Source organism: Neoarius graeffei, chromosome 8 (genome assembly GCF_027579695.1).
Source record: "Neoarius graeffei isolate fNeoGra1 chromosome 8, fNeoGra1.pri, whole genome shotgun sequence".
Taxonomy (NCBI): domain Eukaryota; kingdom Metazoa; phylum Chordata; class Actinopteri; order Siluriformes; family Ariidae; genus Neoarius; species Neoarius graeffei.
The window spans coordinates 48,442,693-48,464,005 of record NC_083576.1 but is presented as its reverse complement, the minus strand read 5'-3'; the positions used below and the strand labels follow the sequence as shown (position 1 = coordinate 48,464,005).

The window sequence follows — 21,313 nt, the reverse complement described above, 5'->3', positions numbered from 1 at the left end:
AGCCTCCCAGGGAAAGTTTACTCCAGGGTACTGGAGAGGAGAATTCGACCGATAGTCGAACCTCGGATCCAGGAGGAACAATGCGGTTTTCGTCCTGGTCGCGGAACACTGGACCAGCTCTATACCCTTCATAGGGTGCTCGAGGGTTCATGGGAGTTTGCCCAACCAGTCCACATGTGCTTTGTGGATCTGGAGAAGGCATTCGACCGTGTCCCCCGTGGTATTCTGTGGGGGGTGCTTCGGGAGTATGGGGTTCGGGGCTCTTTGCTAAGGGCTGTCCGGTCCCTGTACGAACGGAGCAGGAGTCTGGTTCGCATTGCCGGCAGTAAGTCAGACCTGTTCCCAGTGCATGTTGGACTCCGTCAGGGCTGCCCTTTGTCACCGGTTCTGTTCATAATTTTTATGGACAGAATTTCTAGGCGCAGCCAGGGGCCGGAAGGAATCCTGTTTGGGAACCACAGGATTTCATCTCTGCTTTTTGCGGATGATGTTGTCCTGTTGGCTTCTTCAAACCAGGACCTTCAGCATGCACTGGGGCGGTTTGCAGTCGAGTGTGAAGCGGCTGGGATGAGAATCAGCACCTCCAAGTCCGAGGCCATGGTTCTCGACCGGAAAAGGGTGGCTTGCCCTCTCCAGGTTGGTGGAGAAGTCCTGCCTCAAGTGGAGGAGTTTAAGTATCTCGGGATCTTGTTCACGAGTGAGGGAAGGATGGAGCGTGAGATCGACAGGCGGATCGGTGCAGCCTCCGCAGTGATGCGGTCGCTTTACCGGTCCGTCGTGGTGAAGAAGGAGCTGAGCCAAAAGGCGAAGCTCTCAATTTACCGGTCGATCTACGTTCCGACTCTCACCTATGGTCATGAGCTTTGGGTAATGACAGAAAGAACAAGATCGCGGATACAAGCGGCTGAAATGAGTTTCCTTCGCAGGGTGGCTGGGCGCTCCCTTAGAGATAGGGTGAGAAGCACAGTCACTCGGGAGGAGCTCGGAGTAGAGCCGCTGCTCCTCCACATCGAGAGGAACCAGCTGAGGTGGCTCGGGCATCTTTTTCGGATGCCTCCTGGACGCCTCCCTGGGGAGGTGTTCCAGGCATGTCCCCCCGGGAGGAGGCCCCGGGGAAGACCCAGGACACGCTGGAGGGACTATGTCTCTCGGCTGGCCTGGGAACGCCTCGGTGTTCTTCCCGAGGAGCTGGCCGAGGTGTCTGGGGAAAGGGAAGTTTGGGCTTCCATGCTTAGACTGCTGCCTCCGCGACCCGGTCCTGGATAAGCGGAAGAAGACGAGACGAATCTTTAATCCTTTCAGGAAACTGAAACATGGGTTCATGTGCCATGGGTGTGTGTGCATTCCCTAGAAGAGTTGCCTCCTTTCATTCTGCCATCAACTGATTATGTTCAAATAATGCTGTTGAGAAGTCATTGAACTTGATTTTATCCAGTCTATGGATGTGACATGACCCTAGTGATTACTGATAGGCTGTCTCAGTGTCACCTGTGAAAAAACCAATCACGTTTTAGAAAAGAAAAAAACATCCACTTTCAAAGCCACGTCATAATAACGAGTAATGAGGATCTTGATAGAAATGTAGTGGAGTAAAAAGTATGATAATTGTCTTTCAAATGTAGTGAAGTTAAAGTCATAAGTTTCAAAAAAAGATAATACTCAAGTAAAGTACAGATATTCAAAAAGTGTACTTAAGTACAGTACTCAAGTAAATGTACTTCGTTACTGTCCACCTCTGCTAGTATCTGTATCAGTACTGCATATGCGTTGTCTAGCTGAGTGAGATTCAGACTTCATAACAGTCAAGTCTTGATTTGTGGATTTTGTTGCCAGTAAAAATCACATAGTTACCAAAAATTTCGGATTAGATTTTTAGAATAAGAAGCCTTTATTTGCCACATACACATTACAGCACAGTGACGTTCTCTGTATTTAACCCTTCTGAAGCAGTGAAAACACATGCACACGAATACAGAGAGAGAGAGAGATCAGTGGTGCCTGGAGATTTTTTTTTTAGAAATAGAAGCCTTTATTTGATGGCTCTGTGAGACTATAGGAAAAGGCATTCCAGTATACCGGTCATGTCACAGGCGGATACCTGGTCTAAGTGCAAATGGCTGCACCTAGGTAAGCCTATTTTTAACACTATCATAACTTTTTTAAATTAATAAATTGTTGTAAAATCTCATCTCATCTCATTATCTCTAGCCGCTTTATCCTTCTACAGGGTCGCAGGCAAGCTGGAGCCTATCCCAGCTGACAATGGGCAAAAGGCAGGGTACACCCTGGACAAGTCGCCAGGTCATCACAGGGCTGACACATAGACAACCATTCACACCTACGGTCAATTTAGAGTCACCAGTTAACCTAACCTGCATGTCTTTGGGGGAAACCGGAGCACCCCCACGCGGACAACATGCAAACTCCGCACAGAAAGGCCCTCGCCGGCCCCAGGGCTCGAACCCAGGACCTTCTTGCTGTGAGGCGACAGCGCTAACCACTACACCACCGTGCCGCCCTTGTTGTAAAATTTTCCATTTAATTTAAATGTGCAGAGGACACATCAGGGCACTTGCCGTGATCGGCAAATGGCATTTATTTTTTGGTTTTGTTTGACCAAGTACAAACTTTTAACACCACATAAGCTGCTTCCAGTCTCATCTCATTATCTCTAGCCACTTTATCCTGTTCTACAGGGTCGCAGGCAAGCTAGAGCCTATCCCAGCTGACTACAGGCGAAAGGCGGGGTACACCCTGGACAAGTCGCCAGGTCATCACAGGGCTGACACATAGACAGAGACAACCATTCACACTCACGGTCAATTTAGAGTCACCAGTTAACCTAACCTGCATGTCTTTGGACTGTGGGGGAAACCAGAGCACCCGGAGGAAACCGACACGGGGAGAACATTCAAACTCCGCACAGAAAGGCCCTCACCAGCCACGGGGCTCGAACCCGGACCTTCTTGCTGTGAGGCGACAGCACTAACCACTACACCACCGTGCCTCCCTGCTTCCAGTCAATTTTGTAATAAATATTTTGCATTTTAAATTACACTATATCCACAATACATCGGAAAATCATATTGTAACATTATCACAATATCAATACTGTATTGTTTTATTACCCAGCCCTACTGTCATGCAAAATGGACCCTTACTAACTGCAATCTACCAAATGCTACTAGAAATCTGGCATTTATGTGGCATGTTTCAGTGGAATATTGAGGAAGTACTCACCAGTTGTCTTAGCTCTGTAGTAACTCTGGAACACAAGCCAGCTGATGATGGTCAAAGCAGCAACAGCACCCAAATGCAGAAAAAGAGCTGTGGCCTGTACCAGCAACACAATATCAGAGAGACAGTGGTAGAACGAAATGTTTCAATATACAATACTGTATTAAGTTTTAGGCATATGCAAAGAAATGTTGTTAAAAAAATGTGCCTTCAAAAATTAATGTTTCATTCTCTATACTGCTTATCCATTGCAGGTCATGGGTTAGCTGAAACCACTCCCAGCTAACACTGGAAGTACACCCTGGAAAGGTCACTAATCTATCGCAGGGCTAACACAGACAGACAGACATTCACACCTATGGGCAATTCAGAGTAGTCAGGTGACCTAATCCGCATGTCTTTGGACTGTGGGAGGAAACCAGAGCACCTGGAGAAAACCCATTCAGGCACAAGGAGAACATGCAAACTCCACACAGGCCAGTCGGCCAGCAGGTTCAAACCCAGAAACTGCTTGTTGTGAAGTAACAGTGCTAATCACTGCACCTCTGTGCTGCCCCAAAATAACATTTGTAGTTTAAAAAAACAGTATAAACTACAGGAAATGGTAACAAACTAAACAAAATCAATATTAGGTGTGGCAACCCTTTGCATTTTTAAAATGCATCAGTAGTCTGTGAAGGAAATTTAGTGAATGAACATTCCTATTCTCTGTGTTTCTGTGTGTTGAGCTCAAGTGGCCTAGTGTACTGAGAAAAGTTGTTTTTCCATATGCTGTAATCGCCTTTCTGTGGCCTTGGCTGGTGATAAGCAGGGTGTCTGAGTTCTCCCTAACCATGCATCCGCCTGGCAGACTTAAAGAGCGACCCTTTGGGAAATCCAGACATGGTCCTCTATGTGGATGGTTCAGCCTCCAGAGACGGGAAAGAACAAAGTAGGTTTTGCCAGAGTGTCAGATCATGAGGTCCTCAAGGCGTCATGTCTGTCCTCAAACCTGTTGGTTCAGGCTGCAGAGCTCTGTGCCCTCATCGAGGCATGCAAATTGGCTGCAGGGCAATCTGTCAATATTTTTACGGACAGTAGGTATGCATTTGGCATTGTGCATGATTTTGGCACCATTTGGAAACAGAAATTTTCTCACTAGCACAGGATCTCCCATTGCACATCATAAACTGGTCTCTGAGTTGTTGGATGCTATTCTACTCCCTAGAGCCATTGCTGTGTGCAAGTGTGCTGCCCATACTACCAATACTGATCTTGTGTCTCAAGGAAATGCCAGGGTGGACGCAGCAGCTAAGTGTACAGCCTCAGCTTCCAGTTCACCCTCTAACCTTGCTTTTCCTCAGGTTTCTACTCCCTGTTTACAGCTAGCGGACCTTCAGTGCACTGCCACCCAGGACGAGAGACGAGTCTGGAAACAGGCCGGCTATATTTTTGCAAACTTGGTCTGGGTTTGTCCCTCAGGCCATCCCTGTCTACCAAAACACGTTCCCTTTCTATGCAAAATTGGCCCATGGGCTCACCCATGTGTCAAAAGGGGGGATGGTAGTAGAAGTAACTAATGGCCCTTTTCCACTACCCTTTTTCAGCTCACTTCAGCTCACTTCAGCCCGACACGGCTCGCGTTTCAACTACCTCACAGCAGCACGACTCAGCTCGCTTCAGCCCTACTCAGCACCCAAAACTCGCACGGTTTTGGAGTAGGGCTGAAGCGAGCCAAACCGAGCCGAGTGGGGCTAGGGGCGTGAGGAGACACTCCCCTGTGCACTGATTGGTGAGGAGGAGTGTCCTCACATGCCCACACACGCCCAGCGAGCACGCTGGGATCTGTAAACACCGTAAACCCGGAAGAAGAAGAATTACGAGAATTTCTGAAGCCTTATGCGCCTCGCCTCATCTATACGCTCTTACCAGTATCTGTTGGCGTTGTCGGTGACAACAAGCCACAGCACCAAGACCAGCAACACTAACAACTCCATGTCCTCCATGTTTATTGTTTACTATCCGGGTCGTGAGACTACCGCTTAAAAGGTCACTGATGTCACTGTTTGCGCCGCCTAACAACATCACGTGACGTCCACCCACTTTCACTAACTTCACCCAATGTGTCCACCCACTTCCAGCCAGCACAGTTCAGCGCGGTTGTAGTCGAAATGCAACTCCAACAGCCCCACTCAGCTCGACTCAGCCCGACTCAGCACGGCACGGCTCAACCCAACTCAGCCACGTTGGTAGTGGAAAAGTGGCAAAAGAGATGGTTCACAAAGGGGTTTTCAAATTATGCTGTGAAATTTTGCAAGCAATGCTTGATATGTGCACAACATAATGCAGGTCAAGGTATCAAACTAACTCAAGCAGCACACCCAATACCAGATAAACCATGTGATCATCTCCAAATGGACTTCATTGAACTGACACTTAGTGAGGGAAAATGGGTCCCTTAAAAATAAACTAAGCAAAGCTTGTGCAGAAACAGGGCGAGGATGGACAAAGGTCCTCCCTGTAGTACTCACACAAATAAGGATGCAAACTAGGCCTAAACATGGGTTAAGCCCATTTGAAATTCTGTTTGGATGAGTGCCCAACACGGAGATAGGGCCAGCCCAAGGAACACTGCCGGACACCACCCTGTGTGATGATGCAATGTTGAATTACTGTGCAACGCTGTCCTCTGCTTTGCAAGCGCATGAGGAAGAAAGGCATCACTGCATGGAACAGTGCGAGTATCACATCAATCACGCACGCACCCTCAATAGGGAAGAGTGTTTCAGTGTCTAGCCGATAGATAAGTCTTAGGGTTTCGAGTTTCTCCAAGCCCTGGTGAGTTGGGATGAGGGCTGATAGGGCATGCCCGCCCTCTGAGCACCAACAAACATCAAGAAGGGCAAGGGTTAACTCGGTAACATCACTGAGGCACTGAACAAGATGCGCAAGGTTGCTGAACAATTACAAGCAGATGAACATGGAGGAGTCAAAGATAGCTGGTGGCGTTGGTTCAGTGGATGGAAGATTCTGATTCTATCCACCATACCGGTCCTGGGCTTAGTGATTGTGATGCTATGTTTGACAACGTCAGCACAGCTGATATGAAATTAGCCCTAGCTTAAAACACTCTCATTTGTGCTTGTTTTCTTGCTAGCATTAACTTAAGATGTTTATGTCTTACAAAACAGCTTTAGCATTATCCCTGTACACTCAATGACGTGTTAAGTCGAATCTCTCCAGGAACTCTAACCACTGAAATTGTGTACATTTCTTTCTTTAAGCAATTATTATCCTGTAGGATAAAAAGGGGGGAAATGTAAAGGAAATTTAGTGAATGAACATTCCTATTCTCTGTGTTTCTGTGTGTTGAGCTCAAGTGGCCTAGTGTACTGAGAAAAGTTGTTTTTTCCACATGCTGTAATCGCCTTTCTGTGGCCTTGGCTGGTGATAAGCAGGGTGTCTGAGTTCTCCCTAACCATGCATCCACCTGCACATCCCAGAGCACGCCAGGTGCACGCTTTAACAAAGCTTCATAGAAAATCTTGAGCCAATCACGTGAAGACGCGAGCAGTAAGCGAATGCCTTAGAGTATAATAGATAACAGCCACTAAAACACAACTCAGAGTGCGTGTACTCTCGGCATCACTGAAGTGGTGTCTTCTTCTCTTCTTCTTCTTTTTCCTTTCCTATTTTATATCTCTGTTTTATATGATCTACTATAATAAATAACTTAAAAGACAACTGCTAAGCGTTCTGAAGTGTTTATTAGAAGTTTCCATTACAAGTGTCAGCTACAATTTGTGCAGCTTCATAAGGACTTTTATAGCAAGTTTTACTGAGCATCTTGGAGAATCTAACACTTTTTCTGGAGACTTGTTTTTTGTGCATGCAAAACCCAGCAGCCTTCATGAGGTTTTTGTCTGAAAAGTTGTCTGTTATACAATATGTTGCTTTGCTTACTGACAGTTTTCTGTAACATTTCATTTTTGTTGGAAAAGTAATGTTCTTGCCTCAAAGTAATGTTAGTGCTTAAGACTTTTGCAAAGTACTGTATATTAAATCAGCCTCCTAATATGGACCAAGTTGTCATAAATATCTTAGAGTTTAGTTCCATACTGCACCTGCAGTGATAAATGGATAGTGGACCATTCTTCTTTCCAACTGGTGCTCATTCCACCTATGCCAAGCATGACGATAACCAGACCCACAAGCAACAAAACCTACACAATAAGAAAAAACAATCAGTAATTCAATCTGATAAGCTAATTACTGAAATATTACTGATAAGGACATTTTCATAATTTCCTTCTGCAGAATCTGGAACAAAATGTTAACTGAAAAGTCATCCTATATATATATATATATATATATATATATATATATATATATATACTAGTGCATCTCAAAAATTAGAATACCATGACTACCATGAAAAAGTTCCTTTTTTCATAATTTAATTCAAAAAGGTAAACTTTCATATATTCTATATTCATTACATGTAAAGTGAAATATTTAAAGCCTTTTTTGTTTTAATTTTGATGATTATGGCTTATAGCTCATGAAAATCAGAAATCCAGTATCTCAAATTATTAGAATATTCCCTAAGATCAATCTCATCTCATTATCTCTAGCCGCTTTATCCTTCTACAGGGTCGCAGGCAAGCTGGAGCCTATCCCAGCTGACTACGGGCGAAAGGCGGGGTACACCCTGGACAAGTCGCCAGGTCATCACAGGGCTGACACATAGACACAGACAACCATTCACACTCACACCTACGGTCAATTTAGAGTCACCAGTTAACCTAACCTGCATGTCTTTGGACTGTGGGGGAAACCGGAGCACCCGGAGGAAACCCACATGGAGAACATGCAAACTCCGCACAGAAAGGCCCTCCCCGGCCCCGGGGCTCGAACCCAGGACCTTCTTGCTGTGAGGCGACAGCGCTAACCACTACACCACCGTGCCGCCCCCTAAGATCAATGAAAAAAAAGGATTTACAATACAGAAATGTCCAACTTCTGAAAAGTATATTCATTTATACACTCGATACTTGGTTGGGGCTCCTTTACCATGAATTACTGTATCAATGCGGTGTGGCATGGAGGTGATCAGTCTGTGGCACTGCTGAGGTGTTATTGAAGCCCAGGTTGCTTTGATAGTGGCCTTCAGCGTATCTGTATTTTTGGGTCGGGTGTTTCTCATCTTCCTCTTGACAATACCCCATAGATTCTCTATGGGGTTCAGGTCAAGCAAGTTGGCTGGCCAATCAAACACAGTAATATCATGGTCAGCAAACCATTTGGTAGTAGTTTTGGCACTGTGGGTAGCTGCTAAGTCCTGCTGGAAAAGGAAATCAGCATCTCCAAAAAGCTTGTCAGCAGATGGAAGCATGAAGTGCTCAAAAATCACCTGGTAGATGGCTGTGTTGACTTTGGACTTGATAAAATACAGTGGACCAACACCAGCATATGACATGGCACCGCAAATCATCACAGACTGTGGAAACTTTACACTGGGCTTCAAACACCTTGGATTCTGTGCCTCTCCACTCTTCCTCCAGACTCCAGAACCGTGATTTCCAAATTAAATGCAAAATGTATGTGACTGATTGGGCTACATCCCTCAATCTGAGTCATGATTATTCCAGGTTTGTGGTTGGCGGAGCCACAAGCAAGGGGAGTACTGGCGTGACTTTTATTCTGATAAAAAGTCAGTATTGTGTGCCGTAGGAACTTGTCATTCCGCTGTGGTGTTGTAGCTAGTGCGGTGGCTGTGTGGTGGCTGGCGTGAAGTCTCCCATTTCAGCTGGGAGTAGTGTTGCCAGGGGTTCTTTACCTTCAGTGTTTTTTTTGGTCCAGTCGAGGTTTATGATCGAGGTCTGGGCAAGCCTTAGCGATGGCTTGAACGTCACTGGAACCAGCTGAAGCGAGCAGTTTAATTGTGTCGGTCTCATCAATCAGTGAGCCTGTTTTCATTTAGCATCGTTCGGTATCTGCGGTGGAATCGTACACTCGCCGCGGCTTCCCACACCGGCGGCAAGTTGCTGTTCCGTTGCCATCTTGTGTTGGTCCACGTCTGTTTGGGGCAGCCATTCCATCTCTGCGTTGGTTATTCTGTCTAGTCCCCTGTCTATGAGTTGATGTTTATTGTTTTCACAATTAACGCAGGCTATGTTCACGATTATGTATTTGTGTTTTTGTGTGATTTAATTTACTTACGTCTTGTCTGTGTTTTGATTTACTTTCTGTTGTCTGGTGATTAGTGGCTGGGATTGTGTAGTGCCTCTGGTGTTGCATGCACCAGCTAATTGCTCTTGTGTGTGTGTGTGTGTGTGTGTGTGTGTGTGTGTGTTAGCATATTAGTAATGAGTGGTTGTATGCAGGTGTGGCAACCAGGGCGGCTGCATTCCCTCCTCTGCTGGTCCTGTATGTCTATGTTAACTCTTTGCTAGCTCTCTGCTGTATAGGATAAGTATTTCGTTTTTTTCTCAGTTTGGAGATTTGGTAGCCAACATTGTTGACTATTACCCTGTGCTCAATCTCTCTTCTCTTTCTTTGGGCAGGTACTGGGAGCTCTGTCCAGAGCAGCCGGTCTCCAGGTGATGGAAGTCCTTCACGTTTCCGTTGCTGTGTGCACAGTTGGTGATTTTTATATTCTCTTGCAGTGCTTATTTGCTTAATTTGTGTTTATTCTGTCATGCGTGGTGTTTTCAGGGTTTCTGCTGTCCGTGCTGCCCGTGCTGCCCGTGGTAAGCCCCAATTTTGACCCTAGCTCGTTATTCTTCTTACCCCTTACTAATAGCAATATAACAGCAGAGAGCAGCCTTGTTTCCAGTGTGCCATGTGCGTATGTCGCCTGGCCCTCTCTGTTCCCATTTTCCCCCTTTGTTGAATGGGCCATACGTGTCCTGGAGTGTTATGGTGATGCCCCTGTATGGCACAGCCTCATAAATGTTTGTTTGATGTCCTTGTGATGTGTTTATTGTATCATATTGGTTGTTAATTTGGATTCCCATGGTGGCTCAGGGTCTGTCTAAGCTGACCTGACAGTCTGGTTCTTCGTTCCAGCCCATCTGCATATTTTGCACATTGTGCCTGTTGTCAATTTTGTGAACTGTGAATAGTGGTTTAATTATTGCATAACTTGTGATTTTAATAAATATGATTGTGAACATATCTCTGCGGCATGGTGGTGTAGTGGTTAGCGCTGTCGCCTCACAGCAAGAAGGTCCGGGTTCGAGCCCCGTGGCCGGCGAGGGCTTTTCTGTGCGGAGTTTGCATGTTCTCCCCGTGTCCGCGTGGGTTTCCTCCGGGTGCTCCGGTTTCCCCCACAGTCCAAAGACATGCAGGTTAACTGGTGACTCTAAATTGACCGTAGGTGTGAATGGTTGTCTGTGTCTATGTGTCAGCCCTGTGATGACCTGGTGACTTGTCCAGGGTGTACCCCGCCTTTCGCCCGTAGTCAGCTGGGATAGGCTCCAGCTTGCCTGCGACCCTGTAGAACAGGATAAAGCGGCTACAGATAATGAGATGAGATGAGACATATCTCTGGCCTAAGAGTGTCTTTCGAACCTGTGTCCTGTTTTTGTAATACATTGGTGTGATATTGAGGTTCCTAGGGGCCTTTTCCCACCCTAGGTGGCGTAGTTGGTCAAATACCAAATTTCTAAACTTACGTGCCACTGTTACATGTACTTTCATCTGAAAAGAGGACTTTGGACCACTGAGCAACAGTCCATTTCTTTCTCTCCTTAGCCCAGATAAGACACTTCTGACATTGTCTCTGGCTCAGGAGTAGCTTGATATTAGGAATGCGAAAGTTGTATCCCCTTTCTTGAAGATGTCTGTTTGTGATGGGTCTTGACACACTGACACCAGCCTCAGTCCACTCCTTGTGAAGCTCTCCCAAGTTCTTGAATCAACTTTTCTTGACAATCCTCTCAAGACTGTGGCCATCCCTGTTGCTTGTGCACCTTTTCCAGCCACCCTTTTCAGCAATGACCTTTTGTGGCTTACCCTCCTTGTGGAGGGCATCAGTGATCATTTTCTGGACAACAGTCAAGTCAGCAGTCTTCCCCATGATTGTGGTTGTGTGTACTGAACTAGACCGAGAGATACACTGTGTTCATACTGTTTTACTCAAACTCGAAATGAAATATTCTAATATTTTGAGATGGGTTTTTTTTTATATTTTTGTACTGTATGCCATACTGATTAAAATTAAAATAGAAAAATGCTTGAAACATTTTAGTTTATGTGTAATGAGTCTATAATATATAACATTTTCACTTTCTTAAATAACTGATGGAAAATACTGAACTTTTTCACAATATTCTAATTTTTTGAGATGCACTAGTATATATATGGGAAACTGCTAGGTCTCACACACACACACACACACACACACACACTTATGGTTACCTAGCAGCACTATTTTTATTTGAGTTCCTATTTGTCATGCAAAAATGCAGGCAAAAGACATGTAAAAGCAGTGAAAAGTTTTAATGATGCAAAGTTGAAGGCAGAATTAAAAAAAAACAGGCAATAATCAGACAAGGTACAAACAGAATATCAGAGGCAAGAACAACAGGCAAAGTCCAAAAAACACACACTACATCAAAACCAGAATAACAGCACAATAATCAAAGGCTTGATAAAATCAAGCAAGGATATACTGAGCATTTACTTTGCAACTAATATAGAGAACTAAAGTCCTTAATTTGGTGTAGTTGAGCTAGTGGCTGTAATCAGGAACAGGTCTGTGTGATTAGAACTCCAGAGACTATGAGTGGTGAGGTGCAGGATGGTTGTTGTAGTCCATGACAGCCTTATTTGAAGGCCACTGTGAGGTCTGGGAAGTGGAGTCCTGAGTGTAAGCAGGCGCAAATGTGACACTGAAACGCAGAATCTTTTGGGGTATTTATTCAGAAACAGTTATATTGGCTGCTTCATTTCTAATCTTATAAACAAGAAAACATGTCATTAATAATACTTTTTATAAGACACCTAGAAATATCAAACATTTTATATTTTGTGTGTCCCATCTTTGTTTTCTCTCATTGTGTTATATTTTACCAGGCAGAGTTTCACCAATCAGGGGCGGGTTTCCCAAAAGCATCGTACGGTAGCACAAAGATCATCGTTAAATGGTCGAGCAAGCATTATAATGAACACTCTCTCTCCTAGTTAAGCTGCTCTTAGTCTTAAGAGGCTTTTGGGAAACCTACCCCAGTACAGTAACATTTGATATATATGTACCTGGAGCTAATTTCTGCACTGTGGAACTGTTTATTTAAAATTAAAGCATTCATCCTTACTGTACCATTAAGACAGTGCTAATGTAGAGGTCAACCAACTACCAAGCTCTTTGAGAACCGTATTTGGGCTCTTCATTAGTATTATAAACAATGAGACAAACACTCACTATCCACTTTAATAGGAATACCTCTTCCTATTAGAGAGAGAGTGTGTGTGTGTGTGTGTGTGTGTGTGTGAAAGAGAGAAGTACAGTTTGTGCATTTTTAGGAGGAAATTATCTGGCAAGTTTTACTGAGCATCTTGCAGAACCAGCCACAGTTTCTCTCACACTTGCTTGTTATTTTTGCAAACAAAATCCAGACGTATTGTTTGTGTCTGAAAAGTGGTCTCTTACACAATAGACTGGTTTCTTTACTAACATGCAAAAACATACTAACAAACATACAAAATATTGTCTCATCTCATCATCTCTAGCGGCTTTATCCTGTTCTACAGGGTCGCAGGCAAGCTGGAGCCTATCCCAGCTGACTACAGGCGAAAGGCGGGGTACACCCTGGACAAGTTGCCAGGTCATCACAGGGCTGACACAGACAACCATTCACACTGACATTCACACCTATGGTCAATTTAGAGTCACCAGTTAACCTAACCTGCATGTCCTTGGACTGTGGGGGAAACCGGAGCACCCGGAGGAAACCCACGCGGACACGGGGAGAACATGCAAACTCCACACAGAAAGGCCCTCGCCGGCCACGGGGCTCGAACCCGGACCTTCTTGCTGCGAGGCGACAAAATATTGTATTTTAGAAAAATACTGAAGGCATCAACTATGAAATAACATATATGGAATTATGTGATAAAGTGTTTCACCCCCCCCCCAAAAAAAAGTTTCATATTTTAGGTTCTTCAAAGTAGCCAGCGTTTACCTTGACGCTTTGCACACTATTACCATTATCTTAACCAGCTTCATGAGGTAGTCACCTGGAATGCTTTTCAATTAACAGGTGTACCTCGTCAAAAGTTAGAGGAATTTCTTGCCTTCTGAATGCGTTTGAGATCAAACAGTAAACAAACATCCAGTAAATAGCCCTATTCCACAACTGTAATAATCTATTATGTTAAGAAACGCTCAACTAAGTAAAGAGAAACGATATCTATCATTACTTTAAGACATGAAGTGCCTTTATAAAAATAAAGAAAAAGCACTGAATTAGAAAGTGTGTCCAAACTTTTGACTGGTACTGTACATCTCAAACATAAAAGGCATGTTTTTCAGGAATGCTTTTTGTCATAAGGGAATAATATACAAGTTTTTTTTTAAATAGGAAACTTTAAATTTATCTGTTCCCAAAAAAACCACATCTATTTTAAAATCAGACTTTGTTTTAAATAATTGACAACTATCGTGACTGCATCCTGAATTTAAATGAAAGAATGTTTTAACTTAAGTAATTTCATCACCATATTTTTAAATCATGAGAAATTATGCTGAAAAAGAGATCATTACATAAAACAGAGGTACCCAGCTCTGATCCAGTGTAATTTCCCTGCTCTAACACACTGATTACAATGAACAGCTCAACTAGTAAAAAAAAAAGGCACTAAATCATTCAAAACAATTTTCCCCTTTTTTAGTTTGTCAAAGATTAAGTTTTTAGTTCTGTACTGAAGGCTGCAGAGACTGAAGTAGATGTAATCGTTTCATCAACTGAAGGCCATTCGTTTGCTCCATTAGTCCCATCTGCATCTCTGATTTAAACTGCTCCTTTTTTCACTACGGTGCTGTATTAATTGTTTCTTCTGTGCTCAGAAGTTCAGAAGGGGGACGGTTCTTTCTGATTCCAGGACAAAAATCTGGTTCCTTGCTTTCCTGTATGCAAAGAACGAAACATTGTTTTGTCACTGAACACATTGAAAGAAAAGAGTAAGAGCAATCAGGAAACACAAAAATGACCATTAACATTCATATATTTAGGATTTGTTGGTTCTAAATAGCTTGAAAACTAGAAAAATAAAAATAAACCGAACAATTTTGAATTGTAGTGATGTATACAAGTGTATTAATTTAAAATGAGTAGCACATTTAGACTCCTCTTACCCTTGTACAAAAAGCAGTATGATTATCACCACCAATGAAACTACATCAGCAGTGATCCATATAATTCTGTACACATGAGGAGCCTGAGGGAGTTTCACACACACACACACACACACACACACACACACACACACACACACACACACACACACACACACACGAGATTAAGACACACTGGTCACAAGTATGCACTAAGTAATTCTTGCATAACTTTCTGAACGGCTCTACAATACTACTGGAAATTTGGAATGAGAACAGAAAGAAGAACAGGCAAAGTGGAAATTACCAGATGCCAGTCAGGCCGAGTCATGTCTTTCAGGATGTGACATGTGTCAGTGGTCACAGAGCTGGCCCCTGCACACCACAGTAATGAGAAAAGCCAGCGCTCGTTCACCACCCACAGGTTGACAGTCACATTATTGCTTGTGTGTTGACTGTACCATGAGTAAGCAAAAATATATTTATTACACCTCTACACCAAAACTAAGTTTTATTTCTCTATTTCCACCTCAAATTTTTCAGATGTACAAGGTTCATACAGGATCTTTAGTCACAAGAGCAAAACAGATTTATGGCAGGAAAGACTGTCAAAGCATGACAATACTGCAAAACAAAGGAATTAATCAGTTTACAACACAAGGATGTAATGGATTAATTTCACACTTTGTGAAATGTAGCATTATGCACTAACTACCTTATATTATCTAAGCCACGTATGTGTCATGGAATTTCCTCATGGTGTCAAACTACAGCCTTTCTTGGGCCAACATTCTAAAAATCAAGTAGCATCATGCCTGTGCTTGCCTAAAACATCGTGCAAAAGTCTTTATTACACACCTAATCTCCTCGGTACTCAGGGCATTATATTTCACATTAAGAAACTTCTCAGCTTCAAATGATGTACAATTTAAACTTCTGTAGACCTGGCGGAACCCTGGAGCGTGCTTCTTAACATATGGTCTACACTTTGAAGGGAGCCACCATATCTGAAAAACATTACGGAGTCAGAGCCTCAACAAAAAGCAACATCATAGGACTTTAAAAGACCAAACAAAAAAGGTTTGCCCATCAACAATACACCTGTGTATTTTGATTTAACATAAATATTTAATAGTTATTCCACAAAATTGAATCGTACATGAGCTGATAGCCAATGAGGCGCAGAGCGCCAAGTTGGCTATAAGCCATGTATGACAAAATTGAGTGGAATAACTTATTATATCCACATTCACTTGATTGAGAAACAGAGCATTTTTATTTTTTGCAAATTCAATAAATAAAAACTTTATACAAAATGTCCGACAAAATTTCTGCTTAGAATGTAAACAAACCAGCGAAATGACAGAATAAATTTGTGAAAAATGCTATCATAATTCTTGAAAAATAAATAAATTTTTTTTTTATTACCATCAAATACTTTTATTCCATATTTTGTTGCTTTTTGGGGGGTTTTCTTCTTCTTTATGGTTTTTTTTTGACAGTTGGCAAATCAACTTAAATGTGCATTATGGCCACTGATGGGGTTAGGATGTAGAACAGGTGGTACTGGGGGGCAATGACACTATTCTTTTAGTCATTTCTGTTTCTTTTAAATACTTTATAATTTTGGGGATTTTGTTTTCAAGTAGAGTTTTTATTTCGTCCTCGGTTGGTTCAGCAACACACTCTGCCATTTTGTTTTTCTCTACTCAAGGTATATGAGCGGATTACTACTAGGATATCAGAGCATGCAATTGCTTAATTTCTTACATCCAGTGAATGTGGATAGAATATTATTTTTAGATATTATATAAACAAAACACCAAACATGAGTCTTTTACAGGGAAATATAAAACTCATTTTTCATATGAGCGACATCTGGGCCATGGAGATTCAAAACTGTGACATAATTCTCTATATGTCACTCATGAGGAAATTGATGAATTGTTTCAATAAATTTGGGTAGTTTTTATTTGTAAATGTGTCTAGATAATAAAAAGAACATCAAAAGTTGGCTTGAAGGTATTAAGTTTATCTTCTCGTGTTGAAAAACTTGCATTTTTCATACAAAATACATTGCAGATCTGAGTGACATATTTTTTATATTTCACTCCGATGATGTCACTCCCAGTGTTTTCCCGCTGACTAGACACGCATTGTCAAAATGGTGAGCTGGTTCAAAATTAAAATTCTTTTGATTAACTTGCGGCGGCACGGTGGTGTAGTGGTTATCGCTGTCGCCTCACAGCAAGAAGGTCCGGGTTTGAGCCCCGTGGTCGGCGAGGGCCTTTCTGTGTGGAGTTTGCATGTTCTCCCCGTGTCCGCGTGGGTTTCCTCAGGGTGCTCCGGTTTCCCCCACAGTCCAAAGACATGCAGGTTAGGTTAACTGGTGACTCTAAATTGACCGTAGGTGTGAATGTGAGTGTGAATGGTTGTCTGTGTCTATGTGTCAGCCCTGTGATGACCTGGCGACTTGTCCAGGGTGTACCCCGCCTTTCACCCGTAGTCAGCTGGGATAGGCTCCAGCTTGCCTGCGACCCTGTAGAACAGGACAAAGCGGCTAGAGATAATGAGATGAGATGATTAACTTGCGTATTTTTTGTGGATGTCTATGAGACAAAAAAGAGTATTGCACGGTGGTGCAAAAATATGAAGTTTATCTTTGAATGAAGTTTATATTTCTCGAGTGAACAAAGCAAACAAGTGAAAATATTTTCAACACATGAAGATAAACTTCATATCTTCATGCCACAGTGTAACTTTCTTTATATTATATGGACACATTCACACACACAAAAAGGCAGCATGGTGATGTAGTGGTTCACACTGTCGCCTCAGGACAAAAAGGTTCTGGGTTTGAACCCAGCGGCTGACGGGGGCCTTTCTGTATGGAGTTTGCATGTTCTTCCCATGTCTGCGTGGGTTTCCTCCGGGTGCTCTGGTTTCCCCAAAGTCCAAAAACATGTAGGTGAGGTTAATTGGTGCCTCTAAGTTGACTGTAGGTGTGAATGTGAATCGTTGTTTGTCTCCATGTGTGAGTCCTGCAATGATCTGGCAACTTGTCCAGAGTGTACCCTGCCTCTTGCCCATAGTCAGCTGGGATAGGCTCTAGCTTTCCCATGACCCTGCACAGGATAAGTGGTTATGGACACACACATACACACACAAGTGCATCTCAAAAAATTAGAATACCATGAAAAAGTTCCTTTTTTTCATAATTTAATTCAAAAAGGTAAACTTTCATATATTCTATATTCATGACATGTAAAGTGAAATATTTAAAGCCTTTTTTGTTTTAATTTTGATGATTATGGCTTATGGCTCATGAAAATCAGAAATCCAGTATCTCAAATTATTAGAATATTCCCTAAGATCAATCAAAAAAAGGATTTACAATCCAGAAATGTCCAACTTCTGAAAAGTATATTCATTTATACACTCAATACTTGGTTGGGGCTCCTTTACCATGAATTACTGTATCAATGCGGTGTGGCATGGAGGTGATCAGTCTGTGGCACTGCTGAGGTGTTATTGAAGCCCAGGTTGCTTTGATAGTGGCCTTCAGCGTATCTGTATTTTTGGGTCGGGTGTTTCTTATCTTCCTCTTGACAATACCCCATAGATTCTCTATGGGGTTCAGGTCAGGCAAGTTGGCTGGCCAATCAAACACAGTAATATCATGGTCAGCAAACCATTTGGTAGTAGTTTTGGCACTGTGAGTAGCTGCTAAGTCCTGCTGGAAAAGGAAATCAGCATCTCCAAAAAGCTCGTCAGCAGATGGAAGCATGAAGTGCTCAAAAATCACCTGGTAGATGGCTGTGTTGACTTTGGACTTGATAAAATACAGTGGACCAACACCAGCAGATGACATGGCACCCCAAATCATCACAGACTGTGGAAACTTTACACTGGGCTTCAAACACCTTGGATTCTGTGCCTCTCCACTCTTCCTCCAGACTCTAGAACCGTGATTTCCAAATTAAATGCAAAATGTACTTTCATCTGAAAAGAGGACTTTGGACCACTGAGCAACAGTCCATTTCTTTCTCTCCTTAGCCCAGATAAGACACTTCTGACATTATCTCTGGCTCAGGAGTAGCTTGATATTAGGAATGCGAAAGTTGTATCCCCTTTCTTGAAGATGTCTGTTCGTGATGGGTCTTGATACACTGACACCAGCCTCAGTCCACTCCTTGTGAAGCTCTCCCAAGTTCTTGAATCAACTTTTCTTGACAATCCTCTCAAGACTGCGGCCATCCCTGTTGCTTGTGCACCTTTTCCAGCCACCCTTTTCAGCAATGACCTTTTGTGGCTTACCCTCCTTGTGGAGGGCATCAGTGATCATTTTCTGGACAACAGTCAAGTCAGCAGTCTTCCCCATGATTGTGGTTGTGTGTACTGAACTAGACCGAGAGATACACTGTGTTCATTACTGTTTTACTCAAACTCGAAATGAAATATTCTAATATTTTGAGATGGTGGGTTTTTTTTATGTTTTTGTACTGTATGCCATACTGATTAAAATTAAAATAGAAAAATGCTTGAAACATTTTAGTTTATGTGTAATGAGTCTGTCATATATATAACATTTTCACTTTCTTAAATAACTGATGGAACATATTGAACTTTTTCACAATATTCTAATTTTTTGAGATGCACTAGTATATATATGCAAGTTAATCAAAAGCATTTTAATTTTGAACCGGTTCACCATTTTGACAACTTGTGTCGCGTCAGCAGAAAAACACTGGGAGTGTGGGAGTGACGTCATCGGAGTGAAATATCAGATGTCACTCAGATCCATGATATTTCGTATGAAAAATGCAAGTTACATTCACAAACAAAAAGTACCCAAATTTATCAAAACACTTTGATGTCGATTATCCTTATGAGTGAGGATATTGAAAAAAAAATCTTCCTCGATGTCCCGGATGTAATTCGTATGAAAAATATGAGTGGCATATTCATGTCTGTGCTTTATATATATAGACGGAGTGATTAGAACAAGGAATGTGAGAACTAAGACCAGCTAGCCAAGAATGAATATAATGGAGCACTTAAATTCAGCTTACCAAGTTTGGCTGGATGCCAGATTCCAATATGGTCATAACTGTGCTATTGCAGTCATCATCATTCTTGAAGTCAAAGATTAAAGAGATGTTACATTATTTTGCAAAATCTAGGAGTTGTTTAAGGGATGGCACTTTCTCTTGTATGAAAAATATGAGTGCTGTATTTCACTCACACACACACACACACACACACACACACACACACACACACACACACACACACACACACAGAGTTGTGGTCAGAAGTTTACATACAGTGACATGAAAGTCATCTTGGATATGAAGGTCATGGCAATATTTGGTCTTTCAGTCATTTCTTTGAACTGTTCTTTTTCTGTGGCAGAATGTACAGAAAAATCTTTAATTAAAAAAAACACTAGAATTTGGTGCACAAGTTTTAATTTTCTTTGGGTTTTCTGAAATCAACACAGGGTCAAAATTATACATACAGGGTCAAAAATATACATGCAGCACACCTAATATTTGGGTAAAATGTCTCTTCGCAAGATTCACCTTGACCAAACATTTTTGTTTATCATGAACAAGCTTCTGGCAGAAGCCAGATTTAGTTTGATATTTCATGACTCTTCATGGTAGAATTGGTAGACTTCAATTAAATTAATTTGTTTGTTTTTTCATGGCATTGACTCGACTTATAAGGACAGTCCATATATTTTCAATAGCGTTGAAGTCAGAACTTGTTTTAAGCTTAATGTTAGCCTGCTTTATCCTCCACAACCAGCTCTGATGCGTGTCTGGGTTCATTGTCCTGTTGTAACTCCCAAGTCCTAAGTCGTGTTCAAGTTTCTGATGGTTTATACTGAAGAATTCTGAGGTAGTCCTCCTTCATTATTCCATCCACTTTGTGCAACAAACCAGTTCCACTGGCAGCAAAACAGCCCCAGAGCATGATGATCCTACCACCACCACCAGCTGGTACAGTGTCCCTCTGTACACGGTGGTCATTGTGGCCAAACAACTCAATCTTTGTCTCATGTGACCATACAGCTTTCCTTTTAGTTAAACTTGAAGTTTGTCAGTTTTGGAGCAGGGGGTTATTTCTTGGACAGCAGCCTCCAAGTCCATGGTGATATAAAACTCACTGAACTGTAGACAGTGATCCATCAGCTTCCAGTTCATGGCAGGGCTATGCCATGGTGGTTCCCAGGTTGTTCCTGACCATCCAAACCAATTTCCTTTCAGCAGAGGGTGATAGTTTGGGTTTTCATGAAGCAAAGTGGCTTGGCAAAGTGACTACACTTCACAATAACTTGCATACAATTATTTGAACTGATCTTGGAATTTGCAGTTGTTTAGAAATGGCTCCAAGAGACATCCCGGAGTTGTGTACATCTGCGATCCTCTTTCCCATTGTATTGTGTGTTGGTCAATCCAATGAATGCTGTAAACAAACCCTTTTTATGAAGGCACAGAGAAGCTACCAGCTGTAGTCAATCATTATCACTAACAGGAAGTTAAAAGACCTCGGCCTTGCCAAGATAAGACATTTTGAAAGTTTCAGCACATCTGAATTAATAATCTAAGTGAGTGTATGTAAACTTTTGACCCTGTTTTGATTTCAGAAAACCCAAAGAAAATTAAAACTTGTGCACCAAATTCTATTGTTTTTTTTTCACTAAAGATGTATGCTGTACAATCATTCTACCACAGAAAAAGAACAGTTCAA

The 21,313-nt window shown here is 42.4% G+C and overlaps 1 protein-coding gene across 7 annotated transcripts in view; it reads right to left on the bottom strand.

Annotated features, from left to right (window-relative positions):
• Positions 1 to 21,313, bottom strand: part of gdpd2 (glycerophosphodiester phosphodiesterase domain containing 2) — a 166,443-nt gene that overhangs the window by 91,360 nt on the left and 53,770 nt on the right. For 6 of the 7 annotated variants that reach the window (XM_060927743.1, XM_060927741.1, XM_060927742.1 and 3 more), the window contains 5 exons: positions 19,627 to 19,689; positions 15,413 to 15,561; positions 14,862 to 15,009; positions 14,576 to 14,658; positions 11,703 to 14,347 (listed from right to left, as the gene is read on the bottom strand). In XM_060927743.1, the coding sequence (XP_060783726.1) occupies positions 14,284 to 14,347; positions 14,576 to 14,658; positions 14,862 to 15,009; positions 15,413 to 15,561; positions 19,627 to 19,689 (507 nt within the window). In that variant the 3' untranslated portion in view covers positions 11,703 to 14,283. Of the gene's footprint in view, positions 1 to 11,702; positions 14,348 to 14,575; positions 14,659 to 14,861; positions 15,010 to 15,412; positions 15,562 to 19,626; positions 19,690 to 21,313 lie in introns of those variants that run through there. The other variant, XM_060927746.1, reaches the window with a different exon arrangement.